Raw genomic sequence first — 21,773 nt, forward strand, 5'->3', positions numbered from 1 at the left:
TGACGCTGATCTCTGCTCCATGTGATTGGAGCAGAGATCAGTGTTCACTAAAACAAAGCCCAGCCCCCCCACAGTTAGTAACACACCCCTAGGAACACTTAACCTCTACACTGCCACCCCCTGGTTAACCCTTTCACTGCCAGTGTCATTTACACAGGAATCAGTGCATTTGTATAGCAGTGATTGCTGTATAAATGACAATGGTCCCAAAAATGTGTCAAAAATGTCCGATGTGTCCGCCACAATGTCGCAGTCACAATAAAAAATCGCTGATCGCCGCCATTACTAGTAAAAAAAAAAAAATTATTAATAAAAATGACATAAAACTATCCCCTATTTTGTAAACGCTATAACTTTTGCGCAAACCAATCAATAATCGCTTATTGCGATTTTTTTTTTACCAAAAATATATAGAGGAATACGTATCGGCCTAAACTGAGGGAAAAACATTTTTTTTGTATATTTTTGGGGGATATTTATTATAACAATAAATAAAAAAATAATGCGTTTTTTTTTTCAAAATTGTCTCTCTATTTTTGTTTATAGCGCAAAAAATAAAAACCGCAGGGGTGATCAAATACCACCAAAAGAAAGCTCTATTTGTGGGGGGAAAAAAAGGACGTCAATTTTGTTTGGGAGTCATGTCGCACGACCGCGCAATTGTCAGTTAAAGCGAGGCAGTGCCGAATCGCAAAAAGTGGTCTGGTCTTAAGCCAGCAAAATGGTCCGGGGCTGAAAGTGGTTAATAACTAACTAATAATAACTTAACTATTAAATTATAGGGGATTGGAATTTCCTATCAAAATTTGGGTGTTAGCGAACGTAACGAGTACGAATTTAACCGCAGTTACGAGTATGTATATCTCATAGATGTGTGCAATTCGTTTCGTTCCGAATTCGTTTTTTTTTTTTTTTTTTCAACACATTCGTTAATTCATCAATATTCTAAATTACAAAAACCCGTTTAACAAGTTTTTTCCGAAAATCTGAAATAAGTTTTTATTAGTTAGCTACTATTTCAGATTTTCACATTTTTGAATTTTCGAATATTCGAATTTACAAATTTTCGAATATTCGAATTTACAAATTTTCAAATATTTGAATTTACAAGTTTTCGAATATTCTAATTTACAAATTTTCGAATATTCTAATTTACAAATTTGTTAAATGGGTTGTCGCTAATTCGAAATATTTTCGAATTAGTTCAACGAATTTCGACAAATTCGTTAATTCGGAAATATTTCGAAATAGCGAAAACCCGTTTAACAAATTTTTCCGAAAATCTGAAATAAGTTTTTATTAGTTAGCTACTATTTCAGATTTTCACATTTTTGAATTTTCGAATATTCGAATTTACAAATTTTCGAATATTCGAATTTACAAATTTTCGAATATTTGAATTTACAAGTTTTCGAATATTCTAATTTACAAGTTTTCGAATATTCTAATTTACAAATTTTCGAATATTCTAATTTACAAATTTGTTAAATGGGTTGTCGCTAATTCGAAATATTTTCGAATTAGTTCAACGAATTTCGACAAATTCGTTAATTCGGAAATATTTTGAAATAGCGAAAACCCGTTTAACAAATTTTTCCGAAAATCTGAAATAAGTTTTTATTAGTTAGCTACTATTTCAGATTTTCACATTTTCGAATTTTCGAATATTCGAATTTACAAATTTTCGAATATTCGAATTTACAAATTTTCGAATATTTGAATTTACAAGTTTTCGAATATTTGAATTTACAAGTTTTCGAATATTCTAATTTACAAATTTTCGAATATTCTAATTTACAAATTTGTTAAATGGGTTGTCGCTAATTCGAAATATTTTCGAATTAGTTCAACGAATTTCGACAAATTCGTTAATTCGGAAATATTTCGAAATAGCGAAAACCCGTTTAACAAATTTTTCCGAAAATCTGAAATAAGTTTTTATTAGTTAGCTACTATTTCAGATTTTCACATTTTTGAATTTTCGAATATTCGAATTTACAAATTTTCGAATATTCGAATTTACAAATTTTCGAATATTTGAATTTACAAGTTTTCGAATATTCTAATTTACAAGTTTTCGAATATTCTAATTTACAAATTTTCGAATATTCTAATTTACAAATTTGTTAAATGGGTTGTCGCTAATTCGAAATATTTTCGAATTAGTTCAACGAATTTCGACAAATTCGTTAATTCGGAAATATTTCGAAATAGCGAAAACCCGTTTAACAAATTTTTCCGAAAATCTGAAATAAGTTTTTATTAGTTAGCTACTATTTCAGATTTTCACATTTTCGAATTTTCGAATATTCGAATTTACAAATTTTCGAATATTCGAATTTACAAATTTTCGAATATTTGAATTTACAAGTTTTCGAATATTCTAATTTACAAGTTTTCGAATATTCTAATTTACAAATTTTCGAATATTCTAATTTACAAATTTGTTAAATGGGTTGTCGCTAATTCGAAATATTTTCGAATTAGTTCAACGAATTTCGACAAATTCGTTAATTCGGAAATATTTCGAAATAGCGAAAACCCGTTTAACAAATTTTTCCGAAAATCTGAAATAAGTTTTTATTAGTTAGCTACTATTTCAGATTTTCACATTTTCGAATTTTCGAATATTCGAATTTACAAATTTTCGAATATTCGAATTTACAAATTTTGAATATTTGAATTTACAAGTTTTCGAATATTCTAATTTACAAGTTTTCGAATATTCTAATTTACAAATTTTAGAATATTCTAATTTACAAATTTGTTAAATGGGTTGTCGCTAATTCGAAATATTTTCGAATTAGTTCAACGAATTTCGACAAATTCGTTAATTCGGAAATATTTCGAAATAGCGAAAACCCGTTTAACAAATTTTTCCGAAAATCTGAAATAAGTTTTTATTAGTTAGCTACTATTTCAGATTTTCACATTTTTGAATTTTCGAATATTCGAATTTACAAATTTTCGAATATTCGAATTTACAAATTTTCGAATATTTGAATTTACAAGTTTTCGAATATTCTAATTTACAAATTTTCGAATATTCTAATTTACAAATTTGTTAAATGGGTTGTCGCTAATTCGAAATATTTTCGAATTAGTTCAACGAATTTCGACAAATTCGTTAATTCGGAAATATTTCGAAATAGCGAAAACCCGTTTAACAAATTTTTCCGAAAATCTGAAATAAGTTTTTATTAGTTAGCTACTATTTCAGATTTTCACATTTTCGAATTTTCGAATATTCGAATTTACAAATTTTCGAATATTTGAATTTACAAATTTTCGAATATTTGAATTTACAAGTTTTCGAATATTCTAATTTACAAGTTTTCGAATATTCTAATTTACAAATTTTCGAATATTCTAATTTACAAATTTGTTAAATGGGTTGTCGCTAATTCGAAATATTTTCGAATTAGTTCAACGAATTTCGACAAATTCGTTAATTCGGAAATATTTCGAAATAGCGAAAACCCGTTTAACAAATTTTTCCGAAAATCTGAAATAAGTTTTTATTAGTTAGCTACTATTTCAGATTTTCACATTTTTGAATTTTCGAATATTCGAGTTTACAAGTTTTCGAATATTCGAATTTACAAATTTTCGAATATTTGAATTTACAAGTTTTCGAATATTCTAATTTACAAGTTTTCGAATATTCTAATTTACAAATTTTCGAATATTCTAATTTACAAATTTGTTAAATGGGTTGTCGCTAATTCGAAATATTTTCGAATTAGTTCAACGAATTTCGACAAATTCGTTAATTCGGAAATATTTCGAAATAGCGAAAACCCGTTTAACAAATTTTTCCGAAAATCTGAAATAAGTTTTTATTAGTTAGCTACTATTTCAGATTTTCACATTTTCGAATTTTCGAATATTCGAATTTACAAATTTTCGAATATTCGAATTTACAAATTTTGAATATTTGAATTTACAAGTTTTCGAATATTCTAATTTACAAGTTTTCGAATATTCTAATTTACAAATTTTCGAATATTCTAATTTACAAATTTGTTAAATGGGTTGTCGCTAATTCGAAATATTTTCGAATTAGTTCAACGAATTTCGACAAATTCGTTAATTCCGAAATATTTCGAAATAGCGAAAACCCGTTTAACAAATTTTTCCGAAAATTTGTAAATTCGAATATTCGAAAATTTGTAAATTCGAATATTCGAAAATTTGTAAATTCGAAAATTTGAAAATTCGAAAATTTGAAAATCTGAAATAGTAGCTAACAAATAAAAACTTATTTCTGATTTTTTGGAAAAACTTGTTAAACGGGTTTTCGTAATTTATAATATTTATGAATTAACGAATGCGTCGGAAAAAAAAAACAAAAAAAAAAAAACGAATTTAGAACGAAACGAATTGCACATATCTATGAGCTATACAGACTTACATCGTGCCAAGCTGGCCCAATAGATCTATACAATACATATCATATCTGGGGGGGGCAGATTTAGGAGCTGTTTTGGGTATTAGCAGGCATCTTATGCTGACTGTGTTTGTGCCGGACCTTTATTTGCATATAATCAGCACGAAGGACAGGTTCACTTCCCATGTATCACATCAATAGATCCCTAATATTTAAAAAATAAAATAAAAAAATAAAATAAAAAAACTAAAAGACAGAGAGGAGAAAGCGAAAGATAAGATAAAGAGGGGGAAGGGTGGGGGAAGGGCAGATCCAGACTCACCATTTTATAAAGTGAACCCTCTTATTCCCCTGCAACACGATAAAGCCAAAAGGAGTAAAGGCCAAAAATGCCGAATTTCCAGAGACATCCTGAAAGACAGTGAGACGGGACATAGGAAGGAAAGAGAGAGAAAGGGGAGGCGGGGGGCAGAGACTGCACAGAGAGGATTGTGGGTAACATGGAGAAGAATGGGGGAGGGGTACCTTACAAGGATGGGGATCCACTCCGTACGTCTCCAGGGTCTGAGCCTTCCTCAGAAAACACAGCTCTGACGCGGCCGGGGACAAACCACTAGAATAGGAGGGCAAAGGGGCAAGTCATACACCACTGCATGGAAAACCGCTTTGTCTACAAGGAGTATTTACAGATCTTTAGATTCTTTTCTTTCCATATGAAGTCTAATCAATCAATCAATCAATTATCAATTTGGAAAAAAAAAAAAAAGGCTGTTTGGTTGCTATAGGCAACAAAAACACTTCCCTTTGGAACTTATTTTAGATGTTAAGCCCCAAAAAACAGTTGCAAAGGAATCTGATCCAGTTGAGGACACTGGATGTGCTACGCACGCCCCAAAAATATAATCAAAGTACAGAACTCGGGGCGTGTGTAGCACGTCCTGTGCTTGTGCCCCACTACTGCCCCCTCCCCCCCCCCACCTGATGGAAATTCACAACTCTTAAAATTAAAGCCGGGTACTTCTGTGTAAATATAGCAACTGACGAAAAAAAAGAACCATCTGACACAAAGTTTATCAACACTGTTCAGAGACAAGATAATGAGATACAAAGTAACATTGTTTATAATCATCATTGTCCAGAGACGGGAGATAGAGAGATACAAAGTGACATTGTTTATAAAAAGTGTTCAGGCTGGAGATGGAGGGATACAAAGTAACATTGTTTATAAACATTGTTCAGACTGAAAATAAAGAGATATAAAGTAACATTGTTTATAAACACTGTCCAGAGACAGATACAAAGTAACATTGTTTATAATCATCATTGTCCAGAGACGGGAGATAGAGAGATACAAAGTAACATTGTTTATAAACAGTGTTCAGGCTGGAGATGGAGGGATACAAAGTAACATTGTTTATAAACATTGTTCAGACTGAAGATGAAGAGATATAAAGTAACATTGTTTATAAACACTGTCCAGAGACAGAGAGATACAAAGTGACATTGTTTATAAACAGTGTTCAGGCTGGAGATGGAGAGATACAAAGTAACATTGTTTATAAACAGTGTTCAGACTGAAGATAAAGAGATACAAAGTAACATTGTTTATAAACATTGATAAGATGGGGGAAAGAGAGAGATCAAAAGTAACATTGTTCATAAACATTGTATAGACTGGAGATAGAGAGATACAAAGTAAGGTTGTTTCTAAACATTGATCCGACAGGAGATAGATACAATGTAACATTGTTTATAAACACTGATCAGATGTGAGATAAAAAGATACAAAGTAACATTGTTTATAAACATTGTGCAGACTGAAGATAAAGAGATATAAAGTAACATTGTTTATAAACACTGTCCAGAGACAGGAGACAGAGAGATACAAAGTAACATTGTTTATAAACAGTGTTCAGGCTGGAGATGGAGAGATACAAAGTAGCATTGTTTATAAACAGTGTTCAGACTGAAGATAAAGAGATACAAAGCAACATTGTTTATAAACATTGATAACATGGGGGAAAGAGAGAGACCGAAAGTAACGTTGTTTATAAACATTGTTCAGACTGGAGATAAAGAGATACAAAGTAAGGTTGTTTATAAACATTGATCTGACAGGAGATAGCTACAAAGTAACATTGTTTATAAACACTGATCAGATGTGAGATAGAAAGATACAAAGTAACAATGTTTATAAACATTGATCAGACAGGAGATAGAAAGATACAAAGTAACATTGTTACTTTTGTACCTACTCTGTTTTATTCATCTGCAGATCAAAAGGGATGAATTTCAGTCTGCATATGAAAAGGATGTCTCTCACTCATATGCCCTGTACACACGGCCGGACATTCCGATGACAAAATCCGACAACGAAATCAATCTATTCCGACGGATTTTGGCCCAAACTCATCTTGGAAAAAACACGGTCACAGAAAGTTGTCGGAAAATCCGATCGTTCGGAACGAGGTGACGTACAACGCGTACGACGGGACTATAAAGAGGGCCAGTAGCCAATAGCGTTCGGCTCATAACTTATTCCGAGCACGCGCGGCACTTTGTGCGTCGGAATTGTCTACACGCGATCGGAATTTAAACGATCGGATTTTGTTGTTGGAAAATTTTAGATCCAGATCTTTGTGTGTGTCAGAAATTCCGATGGAAAAAGTCGGATAGAGCCCACACACGCGATCGGAAATTTCCGACAACGCGATCCGATCGCACATTTTCCGTTGGAAAGTCCAACCGTGTGTACCGGGCATTAGTATTCCTTCACTTTTTACAAAGTAGCTGAATTCCTGAAGGTCAATCTAGACCTGCCCTTGGCAGTACCTCTTCTTTACCACAAGATGTCCTCAGTCTTGCATGTTTATTGGCCCCCAGCATCACTTCCCATGGAGGACGGAGCACATACAGTGAGTGCAGGGTGTCACTTCATTCACACTCTACAGCACACTGCTCTCTGCATCAATGGTGACCAATATATATATATATAGTAGGCAAAGAAGAACAGGACCCTAAACTACTATGTAAGTGACATAAAAACTTCAGAAAGTGGTGTTGGGGGGGAAGCACAGAGCCGGGGGCGGGGCATTATTAGGTCAGTTACACAGAGCGCGTTGCTCACCTGAGCTCGTTCCTGTGAATCTCAGCAATCCGTCTCTCCAGCTTCTCGGAGTGTTTAGGGAGGAACTGGAACTTGGAACTATATCCCTCGGGGTGTTTGCCGGGATCATAATCACCGATCTCTGCTACAGGAGAGGCACAGATGGGTTAGAATTACACATAAACAGTTCAGTTTCCTCACGTTGGAGCAATCCTGCAATAAGACCATGCTTTTTTCGCCTTTGGCTTAAAGAGAAGGGGGCAACCTTACCCAAGAACACATGTAAGGGTCTCACTGCGGGACCGTAATAAAGGCCCCCTCCCCCCCCCCCGATGGGAGTAAAGGGCCCTGAGATCAGAGGAAAGTGAGGGGGGGTTTCAGGGGGGCCCTTTATTGTTTATTGCACCAGGGCCCTGAAGGTTCTAGTTACATCTCTGCCCCAAGGGTTGCCCATAACAATTAATTAGACACGTGCAATTAGTTTTTTAACAAATGTTGACAAATTCGTTAATTCCGATAAATTTCCGAGTTTGGGAAATTTTTGAATTTCGAATTTCTGAATTTCCGAAATGTTTGAATTTTTGAATTTCCGAAATTTTGGAAATTTGGAATTCGGAAATTGGAAAATTCAAAATGAGGAAATTCGAAAAATTAGAATGAAAATCTGAAGATTCAAAAGAATGAAAATCCGAAAATTTGAAAACCCCGAAAATCTGAAATAACAAACTAATAATAACTAATTAAATTATAGGTATTGGAATTTCCTTTCAAATGTTGTTATTGATTGAGTACGAATGTATCAGAAGTTACAAATTATCTGAAATAACAAATGCCGTATCTAAAAGAATGGAACATAACGATCTAATAATAATAATAATAATAATAATAAATAACAATAATAATAAAACCTTTTTATTTCTATTATTTATTATTAATTTGTTCCGTTCCATTTGTTCAGATGAATTATTTCGGATAATTCATAACTTCAGATAAATTTGCATTCGTTACAGCCAAGTTTGAAAGGAAATTCCAATAACTAACGAATAATAACTATTAAAATTCTAGGTATTATTTCGAATAGTACAGATTTTCTTTTTTCCGAATTTTAGTATTGCGAAAATTCGGAAATTAGAAAATTCGAAATTCAGAAATTAGAAAATTCCGGAAACTTGAAAATTAGGAAAATCGAAAATTCTAATTTTTGGATTTTCCGAATTTATGAATTTCCGAATTCTGAATTTCCAAAAAAAAAAAAGAAGAAAAAAAAAAGAATGAAACGAAAACAAACTAATTTTTTGTTAGTGCACCATTAGTCTACAATTAATTAGCTTCTCCTCTTTTGTTTTCAGAGGTAGAAGAGGAGATGAAAGGGAGTAGCTGATAGGTTGATACAGAACACAGACATTTTTTTTTTTTTTTAATTCGGAAACTCTTAAGACAAACGTGTGGATAGCAGAGGAAGTAATGGAAATGTCATAGGAGGTAAAAGACACGGCTGCATTAGCCAATGAAGCGAGAGGGACTCAATAAATCATAAATGAGGAGCCAGTGACAGCCTGTCATCAGGACATACCTTGTAATATGTACGCCGCCAGCAAAGCCGCATCAGATGTCTTGCACAGTAACCGTCCGTGGTACAAATCTCTCTTCACTTGCAGAAAAACCATATACCTGTGTGGGAGACAGATATCCAGGTGATTGTCCAATCAGCAGGCAGGGGGGTGACACCAATACGTTCTTTACCCAATTAAAGACCGAGCCTCTTTCTGAGATTTGGGATTTACAATTAAAAACTGTTTTTTTTTTTGCTAGAAAATTACGTAGAACCCTCAAACATTATATTATATTATATATATATATATTTTAACACCCTAGAGAATAAAATATCGGTCTTTGCAATACTTTCTGTCACACTGTATTTGCGCAGTGGTATTACAAGCGCACTTTATTTGGAAAAAGAAAGAAAAAAAACACAATTTGAATGAGAAAAAAAGACATTAGCCCAATTTTTTTTTTTTATATCGTGAAAGATAATGTTCCGCCGAGTAAACTGATATCCAACATTTTCACGCTTCAAAATTGCGCCCCCCGCTCGTGGAATGGCGACAAACTTTTACCCTTAAAAATTTCCATAGGCGACGTTTAAAAAAAATCTACGGGTTGCATGTTTTGAGTTACAGAGGAGTACTAGAATTATTGCTCTCGCTCTACTGATCGCGGCGATACCTCACATGTGTGGCGTGAACACCGTTTTCATATATGCGGGCGCTACTCACGTATGCGTTCTGCATGCGAGATCGGCAGGATAGGGCGCATTTAAATGTTTTTTTTTTCTTACTTATTTTACCTTTTATTTGTTATTTTTACACTGTTCTTTAAAAAAAAAAATTGTGTAATTTTTATTCCTATTACAAGGAATGTAACCCTTGTAATAGAAAAAAAGCATGACAGGACCTCTTAAATATGAGATATGGGGGTCAAAAAGACCTCAGATCTCATATTTACACTAAAATGCAATAAAAATAAAAATAAAAAATGAAATGTCATTTGAAAAAAAAAAAAAAAAAAAAAAAGTCCCTTAAGCCCTTGTACACACAGGTCGGACATTCCGACAACCAAATCCATCGGATTTTTTGTCCGAAACTGGTGTTGCATACACACGGTCGGACAAAGTTGTCGGAAAATCCGATCGTTCGTAACGTGATGACGTTTTTTCGTTACGACGGGACTACGTTCAGGCTAGTAGCCAATAGCTTTGGTCTAGGAATTTGATCTGAGCTTGCGTGGCACTTTGTCCGATCGGAATTCTCTACAAACGATCGGACAAAGTCCCATCGGATCATGTTGTCGGGAAATTTTACAATCCAGCTCCAAAACTCTGTCGGTCGGATAATCCCACGGAAACAGTCCGATGGAGCCCACACACGGTCGGATTATCCCACAACGCGGTCCGGTCGGACATTTTCCATCGGAATGTCCGACCGTGTGTACAAGGGCTAAGAGCTATGGGCAGAAGTGACGTTTTGACGTCACTTCTGCCTTGCAATGTTATGGAGACGGGTGGGGGGGCCATTTTCCCCTCACTCATCTCCATACCTAACAGGGAGAAGATTCCGATCGCCTCTGCTGCTACCGACGGAATTTGGAATTGAACTTTTTTGTTGTGGGTCACATCACACAATACTGTAAAGGAAATGTGTAAGTTTTGTATGTAATTGTATTCTATTTTGTATGTATTGCCCTCACTGTGCACACGGCATTAATAATGTTTTCAGAACATGTTTACATTCTTTCAAGTCCTGATTAGAATTGGCCTGCCAATGTTACGCCTCTTGTTACCATAAAAGTACAATTGTAATATTAATGTCATACCTACGTAATCATGTGTATAAAAACCTTCAATTGCATCATAATAAAGCAGGAAAGTTATTTGGAAAGATGCGGAGTATATCTTTTGTGTCTGTTCCCTACTGCAGTAGTTATTATTGATTTGGAACCACTAATCATTATGAGGATAGGAGTTGCCTATCTATAAAACTCCATGTCAATACTTTGTGGGCTTTTTTTTTTATTATTCTTTATTTATAATTTTCAATAAGGACAAGTAGGAGATGAGCGGCTCAACAAATCCAATGACAAAATACAGTATATAAGTTGCCAGATCCAGTACAGTGCCTTGCGAAAGTATTCGGCCCCCTTGAACTTTTCAACCTTTTGCCACATTTCAGGCTTCAAAGATAAAGATATAAAATTTTAATTTTTTGTGAAGAATCACCAACAAGTGGGACACAATTGTGAAGTGGAACGAAATCTATTGGATATTTTAAACTTTTTTAGCAAATAAAAAACTGAAAAGTGGTGCGTGCAAAATTATTCGGCCCCTTTACTTTCAGTGCAGCAAACTCACTCCAGAAGTTCAGCGAGGATCTCTGAATGATCCAATGTTGTCCTAAATGACTGATGGTGATAAATAGAATCCACCTGTGTGTAATCAAGTCTCTGTATAAATGCACCTGCTCTGTGATAGTTTCAGGGTTCTGTTGAAAGCGCAGAGAGCATCATGAAGACCAAGGAACACACCAGGCAGGTCCGTAATACTGTTGTGGAGAAGTTTAAAGCCGGATTTGGATACAAAAAGATTTCCCAAGCTTTAAACATCCCAAGGGGCACTGTGCAAGCGATCATTTTGAAATGGAAGGAGTATCAGACCACTGCAAATCTACCAAGACCTGGCCGTCCCTCTAAACTTTCAGCTCAGACAAGGAGAAGACTGATCAGAGATGCAGCCAAGAGGCCCATGATCACTCTGGATGAACTGCAGAGAACTACAGCTGAGGTGGGAGAGTCTGTCCATAGGACAACAATCAGTCGTACACTGCACAAATCTGGCCTTTATGGAAGAGTGGCAAGAAGAAAGCCATTTCTCAAAGATATCCATAAAAAGTCTCGTCTAAAGTTTGCCATAAGCCACCTGGGAGACACACCAAACATGTGGAAGAAGGTGCTCTGGTCAGATGAAACCAAAATCCAACTTTTTGCCCACAATGCAAAACGATATGTTTGGCGTAAAAGCAACACAGCTCATCACCCTCAACACACCATCCCCACTGTCATACATGGTGGTGGCAGCATCATGGTTTGGGCCTGCTTTTCTTCAGCAGGGACAGGGAAGATGGTTAAAATTGAGGGGAAGATGGATGCAGCCAAATACAGGACCATTCTGGATGAAAACCTGTTGGAGTCTGCAAAAGACCTGAAACTGGGACGAAGATTTATCGTCCAACAAGACAATGATCCCAAACATACAGCAAAATCTACAAAGGAATGGTTCACAAATAAACGTATCCAGGTGTTAGAATGGCCAAGTCAAAGTCCAGACCTGAATCCAATCGAGAATCTGTGGAAAGAGCTGAAAACTGCTGTTCACAAACGCTCTCCATCCAACCTCACTGAGCTCCAGCTGTTTTGCAAGGAAGAATGGGCAAGAATTTCAGTCTCTCGATGTGCAAAACTGATAGAGACACCACAAGCGACTTGCAGCTGTAATCGCAGCAAAAGGTGGCTCTACAAAGTATTAACGCAAGGGGGCCGAATCATTTTGCACGCCCCACTTTTCATTTTTTTATTCGTTAAAAACCCCTGGTTGAGATGGGTGAGGATGAGCCTTCCACCCGTTTTTTTAATTTGGGATCAATTCATTTGCCCATCCTCCTCTATATTTAAAATGGCAAATAGTTTTTTTTTAATACCTATTTTTCCCATGTAGTATTGAGCACTTCCAGCTCCGGCTTCGGCTGCCTAGGCGATAACGTCACAAGGCGATACCCGTGGACTCCTGGGATATCGGCCTCGTTTATCCCAGGAGTCCATGTGAATCGCCTAATGCCAAAATCTGGCACGGTTTCTGGATCGGAAATGAAATGGGGAGGACTGGGGATGTCCTGATTGACAGGTTGCTATAGCAACGGGAGATTCCTCTGGTGCCGCCATTGCTATGGCAACCTGTCAGGAAGAGAGATCGGGAGGTGCATGCTGGGTAGCCAGCTGCACCGAATACCGGAAATGAAGAGAAGAGGGCTTCAGATGCCCACAACAGAGACAGGACCTGCCTGCTTCCGAGATCTCTTTAGTTTTCCAGAAATTAAACGTAAACTAAAAAGGACCACATATGTGACATTATCTAAATCAGGGGGTCTCAAACTGGCGGCCCTCCAGATGTTGCAAAACTACAAGTCCCATCATGCCTCTGCCTCTGGGAGCCATGGTTGTAACTGTCAACCTTGCAATGCCTCATGGGACTTGTAGTTTTGCAACAGCTGGAGGGCCGCCTGTTTGAGACCCCTGAAAATGTTGCAGTATAAGTGTACACAATCCCGGCGGAGTGTTTAAAAATCCAAAATGATTTGGGGGACTGGAACTCTGCTTGAAAGGCGATGGGACATGGGGAGGAAGAGGTGGTGGGGTGTGCAATACAGTGAGGGAAAAAAAAGTATTTGATCCCCTGATGATTTTTTTTTTTTAGGTTTGCCCACTGACAAATTAATGAAGGGTCTATAATTTTAACAGTCAGTTTATTTTAACAGTGACAGAATAACAAAAATATCCAGAAAAACGCATTTCAACTGATTTGCATTTTAATCGGCAAGATTTCTGGCTCCCAGGTGTCGTCTATACGGGTAACAAGCTGAGATTAGGAGCACTCTCTTAAAAGGGAGTGCTCCTAATCTCAGCTTGTTGCCTGTATATAAAAAAACACAAAAAAAAAAAACACCTGTCCACAGAAGCAATCAATCAATCAGATTCCAATCTCTCCACCACGGCCAAGACCAAAGAGCTGTCCAAGGATGTCGGGGACAAGATTGTAGCCCCACACAAGGCTGGAATGGGCTACAAGACCATCGCCAAGCAGCTTGGTGAGAGGTGACAACAGTTAGTGTGATTATTCTCAAATGGAAGAAACACAAAATAACTGTCAGTCTCACTCAGTCTGGGGCTCCATGGAAGATCTCATCTTGTGGAGTTTCATTGGTCATGAGAACGGAGAGGAATCACCCAGAACTACACGGGAGAATCTTGTCAATGATCTCAGCTGGGACCATAGTCACCACGAATACAATTGGTAACACATTACACTGTGAAGGACTGAAATCCTGCAGCGCCCGCAAGGTCCTCCTGCTCAAGAAAGCCCATGTAGAGGTCCGTCTGAAGTTTGCTAATCAACATCAGAATGATTCCGAGGAGAACCGGGGGAAAGTGTTGTGGTCAGATGAGACCAAAATCGAGGTCTTTGGCATCAACTCAACTCGGCGTGTTTGGAGGAGGAGGAATGCTGCCTATGACCCCAAGAACACCATCCCCTCACCATGTCCTTTAGTTTAACTTTTATGTATGTACTATACCCATATATATGTTTTTTTTATATTTCACCAACCAAAATAATTTTTCTTACATAAAATTCTCTTTATTCTATTTTTCATAGTTTTTAATGTAAGCTGCATTGTCCTGAGGAAGCTCACGAGAGCGAAACATGTAGAAAACAGCAGCAATATTCTATACGTAGGACTGGTAACATCTTATGATTTTAGGATTTACACCTTTCCTGTATATATATCCATTGATCCAATATCTATAGTTTGATGTCAATTTCGCTTTGTGCTTAAATTGTATTCTTTATTTTGTTAATAAAATTTAAAAATTATTTTAATTTATATGGGTATTTATCTGATTTGAGTTTACCTGGGTACCGTTTAAAAATCCCTGAGGTTGGTTGTCCTCCAGCCCCGTCTTTTCCCCTTTCTTCTCATTCCTTGTTTATATACAATACTGGGATGTGGTACCCCTTTACAACATTTTTTTGATCGCCTCATCTTTGTATTTCTTCTACCATCCCCCACCAGGAAACATTATGCTTTGGGGGTGTTTTTCTGCTAAGGGGACAGGACAACTTCACTGCATCAAAAGGGACGATGGACGGGGACCATGTACCCTCAAATCTTGGGTGAGGACCTCCTTCCCTCAGCCAGGGCATTGCAAATGGGTCATGGATGGATATTCCAGCATGACAATGACCCAAAACACACAGCCAAGATAACAAAGGAGCGGCTCAAGAAGAAGCACATTAAGATCCCGGAGTGGCCTAGCCAATCTCCAGACCTTAATCCCATAGAAAATAAGTGGAGGGAGCTGAAGGTTCGGGTTACCAAACTTCAGCTTCGAAACCTTAATGACTTGGAGAGGATCTGCAAAGAGGACAAAATCCCTCCTGAGATGTGTGCAAACCTGGTGACCAACTCCAAGAAACGTCCGACCTCTGTGATCGCCAACAAGGGTTCTGCCACCAACTACTAAGTCATCTTTTGTGAAGGGGTCAAATACTTATTTCACTCATTTAAAATGGAAATCAATTTATAACTTTTTTTAAATGCGTTTTTCTGCATATTTTTGGTGGTATTTTGACTCTAACTGTTAAAATAAACCGACCAATAAAATGATAGACTGATCGTTTCTTTGTCAGCGGGCAAACCTACAAAATCAGCAGGGGGTTAAATACTTTTTCCCCCTCGCTGTATCTGGGTGCTTGTGGGCGGAAGGTACTGTCTCGGATTATCTAAAGTATTTAGGATGTGGGACTGCGTCTGTGAGCCGACGATGTCTCGGTATGGCAACGTCCTTCCTGGTGATTGGCTGTTGCTACAAGTGATTTCCTTTGGTGAGTTTCATTCATCCTATGGGAGGCGCTCTCAGTACAGCGGAATACAAACTGCCGCAGTATTTAGAATAGGGCTGCAAATAACAATTATTTTTATAATCGATCACACGGGGCGGATCAGTGCTGATCCGCCCCGTGGATATCCGCTTGCTCAGTGGGGATCATTGGAGGGATCTCCGCTGAGCAGGAAGATGACAGGTCTGTCTCTGCACACTGCGCAGGGACGGACCTGTCACAGCGCCGCTCTCCCCCATGGGAGATCGGGTGACGATGGACCGCAGTGTCCGTTGTCACCCGATCCAATGACGGATGGAAAAATAGCTTTTTCCTCCGTCACACTTTTTCGGATCGGAGCGGATCGGATGTCAGCGGACATGTCACCGCAGACATCCGACGCTCCATAGAGCTCTATGGAGCACCCGTTCAGGTCCACCTGAAAAACTGACAGGCGCACCGGAACGGAACGGTAGTGTGAAAGGGGCCTTAGTTGGCCGATTATTGTTTAGATTAATCGATTCATTGGCTAAAATCATTTAAAAAAACGTAATATGCAATTTTTTAGTTTATAGTAATAATGAAAATTATGGGGCACTATTCCTCCCGGGAATATCAATGATGGGGCACTATTCCTCCCGGGAATATCAATGATGGGGCACTATTCCTCCCGGGAACAACCCCAATGATGGCGCACTATTCCTCCCAGGAACACCAATGATGGGGCACTATTCCTCTCGGGAATACCAATGATGGGGCACTATTCCTCCCGGGAATACCAATGATGGGGCACTATTCCTCCCGGGAATACCAATGATGGGGCACTATTCCTCCCAGGAACACCAATGATGGGGCACTATTCCTCCCGGGAACAACCCCAATGATGGGGCACTATTCCTCCCAGGAACAACACCAATGATGGGGCACTATTCCTCGCGGGAACACCAATGATGGGGCACTATTCCTCCCGGGAATACCAATGATGGGGCACTATTCCTCCCAGGAACACCAATGATGGGGTACTATTCCTCCCAGGAATACCAATGATGGAGCACTATTCCTCCTGGGAACACCAATGATGGGGCACTATTCCTCCCAGGAATACCAATGATGGGGCACTATTCCTCCAGGAACACCAATGATGGGGCACTATTCCTCCTGGGAACACCAATGATGGGGCACTATTCCTCCCAGGAGCACCAATGATGGAACACTATTCCTCCCAGGAACACCAGGGGTACTAATCCTCCCGGGAACACCAGGGGCACTATTCCTCCTGGGAACACCAATGATGGGGCACTATTCCTTTCCGGGAATACCAATGATGGGGCACTATTCCTCCCAGGAACACCAATGATTATGGCACTATTCCTCCTGGGAACACCAATGATGGGGCACTATTCCTCCCGGGAACACCAAAGATGGGGCACAATGATGGAGCACTATTCCTCCCGGGAACACCAGGGGCACTTTTCCTCCCAGGAACACCAATGATGGGGTACTATTCCTCATGGGAACACCAATGATGGGGCACTATTCATCCCGGGAACACCAATGATGGGACACTATTGCTCCCGGGAATACCAATGATGGGGCACTATTCATTCTGGGAACACCAGGGGCACTATTTCTCTCAGGAACACCAGGGGCACTATTCCTCCTGGGAACACCAATGATGGGGCACTATTCCTTCCGGGAACACTGATAATGAGGCACTATTACACCCAGGAAGACCAATGATGGGGCACTGATCCTCCCAGGAACACTAATGATGGGGCACTATTCTCACCCTCCCAAGAACACAAATGGTGCACTATTTCCCCCCCTCCCAGGAAAACCAATGATGGGGCACTATTCCCCCCTAAAACACCAATGATGGGGCACCCCCTCAGAAATACTTAGGATCATGGGGCACTTGTCATAGAAATGAATGTACTGTACTGACTGAGTTGTATAGCCATTAGCCACCACCTTATCAATTCTCAGTGTGCAGCACGGCTCTCACGGCTGCTCCTCACCCCTCTCTCTCTATTGCCTCGAGGCAGCAGTGGGCGGGGCTGAGAATATCAGTGGGGAGCTGACGTCACCGAGGAGGAGAGGCGCGGACGCACGGCGCGGGCGTGCCTGGTCACATACGGCGGCGGTGCCTCCTTGTACACAGGAGGATTCTAACGGACCAACTAATCGATAATGAAAAAAAACGTTGACAACGATTTTCCTTATCGATTATTATCGATAATATCGATTAATCGTTTCAGCCCTAATTTAGAAGGAGTAACAGTAAGGAGCGTTTATACCAGGCCATCGGCGTTAAATGTAAGAGAAAAGCCTGTGCCCCTAATGGCCATTGTTGAGTATTTAACAAATTATCAGTCGAACGTTTGCCGCACTTAGGAGTTGAGAAGTTAATGGAATCTTCCCCCCCGTCCCCCGGGGAATGTAAGATTTGTATAAATAAAGCTGTACAGTTTAGACGACGTCCGATCCCTTCTTAGCGATGACATCATCCGGCAAACTGTTAGCGACGGTCCAGAATGAAATAAAACACCGGTATAACGAGGAAAGGATTTGTTGGTTAGCGAGATACAAGACGGGAAGATTGAGACTCGGGGAGAATTAATACCTGGCAGACACTCAAGCCGCAAGTTTTCCACGGAGAGAAGGAAATGACTTACTGTAGGTGATCCGTATAAAATAAAGTGTCCGGGAGATCGGGATCTGCCCGAGGCTCACATTCATTTTCTATCCTCCAAAGTAAATCATTAACTGTAATTAGATTGCCGTCCTTTTCCCTCCAGACATCTTTTATAGAGTCTCCGGCGCGTTGCGGGGAGTCGGGCTCGGCATCGCTCAGCTCTCATTTGTTTTCTTTTGTATCAACATTATTATCAAATTATTCAAACGCAGAGAACTAAACGGATTTTGTTTCTTTCTTTTTTTTTTATTGTAACTATTTTGCATCCAGGGCAATTTTTGAATTTTTTTGCACACATTGCTTAACCGCTTGCCATTTTCACCCCCTTCCTGCCCAGGCCAATTTTCAGCTTTCAGAGCTGTCGCACTTTGAATGATATATTTAGCGGTCGTAACAAAGTACACATATGACATTTTTATTATTTTTTGGAGACAGCATTCTTTTAGTGGGTTTTAATCACCGCAGTTTTTTTTTTTTTGCTAAACAAACAAATAGATAAAACTAATTTAAAAAAAAGTTTTCATTGTTTTTGTTACAAAATTTTCCAAATAAGTAATTTTTCTCCTTCACCGACGTGTGCTGATGAGGCTGCACTGATGGGCGCTGATGAGACGGCACTGATGAGGCGGCACTGATGGGCACTGATGAGGTAGCACTGATGGGCACTGATGAGGCGGCACTGATGGGCGCCAATGAGGTGGCACTGATGGGCGCCGATGAGGCTGCACTGATGGGCGCCGATGAGGCGGCACTGATGGGCGCCGATGAGGCTGCCCTGATGGGCGCTGATGAGGCAGCACTGATGGGCACTGATGAGGCTGCACTGATGAGACGGCACTGATGGGCACTGATGAGGCTGCACTGATGGGCACTGATGAAGCTGCACTGATGGGCGCTGATGAGGCAGCACTGATGAGGCTGCACTGATGGGCGCCGATGAGGTGGCACTGATGGGCACCGATGAGACTGCACTGATGGGCGCCGATGAAGCGGCACTGATGGGCGCCGATGAGGCTGCCCTGATGGGCGACGATGAGGTGGCACTGATGGGCGCCGATGAGCTGCACTGATGGGTGGTGATGAGGTGGCACTGATGGACACTGATGAGGCAGCACTGATGGGCACTGATGAGACGGCACTGATGAGGTAGAACCCTAAGGATGCTGCACTGATTGGCACTGATATGTTGCACTGATGGACAATGATTGGCACTGATGGGGCTACACTGATAATCAGAGCACTGATCATCAGTGTAAATGGCTGCTGTCACAGGAAAGCCGGTTATCAGCATTCCTTTCCTCACACAGTGACTGTACTAAGGAAAAGGAAATGCCAATGACCGGCATTTATTTATATGGGATCAGCTGTGATTGGACACAGCTGATCACATGGTAAAGAGTCAATGACAATGACTCTTCACCACTGATCACGCACGCAAACGGCATGACTGGGAGGATGTCATATGAATGAGGAGCGGCCTGCCCAGCCATTAATCTGCTATAGCCCGGGAGGGAACTGGTTAAAACATCCAAACAATTCTATATTTTCCCGAAAGCAGAGGCCTTGTAGAATAAAATGGGGGCAATTGCAATTTTTTTTCCTGCACAATATTTGTGAAAACGTTTATCAAATCTATAATTTCAGGAAAAAATACACTAAAATGATTTTTTATTATTTTTATGTTTTAAGTATTAGTATTGAAATGGTTATGAAGTAACAACATCAATGCTGACAAAAACAAAGACCTACAGTATCTCACAATAGTAAGTACACCCCTCACATTTTTGTAAATCTTTTCTTCTATCTTTTCATGTGACAACACTGAAGAAATGACACTTGTCTACAATGTAAAGTAGTGAGTGTACAGCTTGTATAACAGTGTAAATTTCCTGTCCCCTCAAAATAACTCAACACACAGCCATTAATGTCCAAACCGCTGGCAAACAAAAGTCAGTACACCCCTAAGTGAAAATGTCCAAATTGGGCCCAAAGTGTCAATATTTTGTGTGGCCACCAATTTTATTTTCCAGCACTCTTCCCCTCCTCCATGACAAAATCACGGAACTGCTGGATGTTGGAGACCTTGCGCTCCTCCACCTTCCTTCTGAGGATGCCCCACAGATGATCAATAGGGTTTAGGTCTGGAGACATGCTTGGCCAGTCCGTCACCTTTACCCTCAGCTTCTTTAGCAAGGCAGTGGTGGTCTTGGAGGTGTGTTTGGGGGGGTTATCATGTTGGAATACTGCCCTGCGGCCCAGTCTCTGAAGGGAGGGGATCATGCTCTGCTTCAGTATGTCACAGTACATGTTGGCATTCATGGTTCCCTCAATGATCTGTAGCCCCCCAGTGCCGGCAGCTCTCATGTAGCCCCAGACCATGACACTCCCACCACCATGCCTGACTGTAGACAAGACACACTTCTCTTTGTCCTCCTCATCTGGTTGCCCCCACACACGCTTGTCACCATCTGACACCAAATACGTTTATCTTGGTCTCATCAGACCACAGGACATGGTTCCAGTAATCCATCTCCTTAGTCTGCTTGTCTTCAGCAAACTTTTTGCGGGTTTTCTTCTGCCTCATCTTTAGAAGAGGCTTCCTTCTGGGATGACAGTCATGCAGACCAATTTGATGCAGTGTGCGGCGTATGGTCTGTAGCCAGCATTGCTACAACCTCTGCAGCAATGCTGGCAGCACTCATACGTCTATTTCCCAAAGACAACCTCTGGATATGACGCTGAGCACGTGACCTCAACTTCTTTGGTGGACCATGGCGAGGCCTGTTCTGAGTGGAACCCGTCCTGTTATACTGCTGTATGGTCTTGGCCACTGTTCTGCAGCTCAGTTTCAGGGTCTTGGCAATCTTCTTATAGCCTAGGCCATCTTTATGTAGAGGAAAAATTCTTTTTTTTCAGATCCTCAGAGAGTTCTTTGCCGTGAGGTGCCGTGTTGTACTTCCAGTGACCAGTATGAGAGAGTGAGAGCGATAACACCAAAACACACCTGCTCCCCATTCACACCTGGGACCTTGTAACACTAACGAGTCACATGACACCAGCATGGTTACTAACACGCAGCAAAACCCATATCCACCATCAGAAGCGCTAGTGAATATGGGTTAGTCCTCAGACCTTGTGCCTCGGGTGAGTGCATGTCATGTGCCAGAGTGACCTTTGGTTGGTGGGAGCCTCTTTACTGCTATAGCTACTGGTCTCTGAGCCTGACCCAAACACATAAGACCCAATGTTCAAAATCAGGGAGCTGGAAAGCCAGCAGAAGATTCTGCCTGACATATACCCCAAGTTTTCTGAAATGTTTTGGGGTAACCTCTATGGTCATTGAACAGTTTCTTGTACAGAAGCAATTTATTAATCTCAG

General features: G+C 39.8%; 1 protein-coding gene across 1 annotated transcript in view; it reads right to left on the reverse strand.

Moving 5' to 3' along the window:
- FRMD5 (FERM domain containing 5) overlaps window positions 1-21,773 on the reverse strand; it is a 198,885-nt gene that overhangs the window by 75,201 nt on the left and 101,911 nt on the right. Inside the window, exons 5-8 of the mRNA XM_077472651.1 lie at window positions 9,070-9,167; window positions 7,518-7,641; window positions 4,916-5,003; window positions 4,713-4,801 (exon numbers count right to left, since the gene is read on the reverse strand). Coding sequence (XP_077328777.1) covers window positions 4,713-4,801; window positions 4,916-5,003; window positions 7,518-7,641; window positions 9,070-9,167 — 399 coding nt within the window. The remainder of the gene's footprint in view (window positions 1-4,712; window positions 4,802-4,915; window positions 5,004-7,517; window positions 7,642-9,069; window positions 9,168-21,773) is intronic.

Source organism: Lithobates pipiens, unplaced genomic scaffold (genome assembly GCF_037356315.1).
Source record: "Lithobates pipiens isolate NorthernLeopardFrog02 unplaced genomic scaffold, aLitPip1_a1.2 Scaffold_8, whole genome shotgun sequence".
Taxonomy (NCBI): Eukaryota; Metazoa; Chordata; class Amphibia; order Anura; family Ranidae; genus Lithobates; species Lithobates pipiens.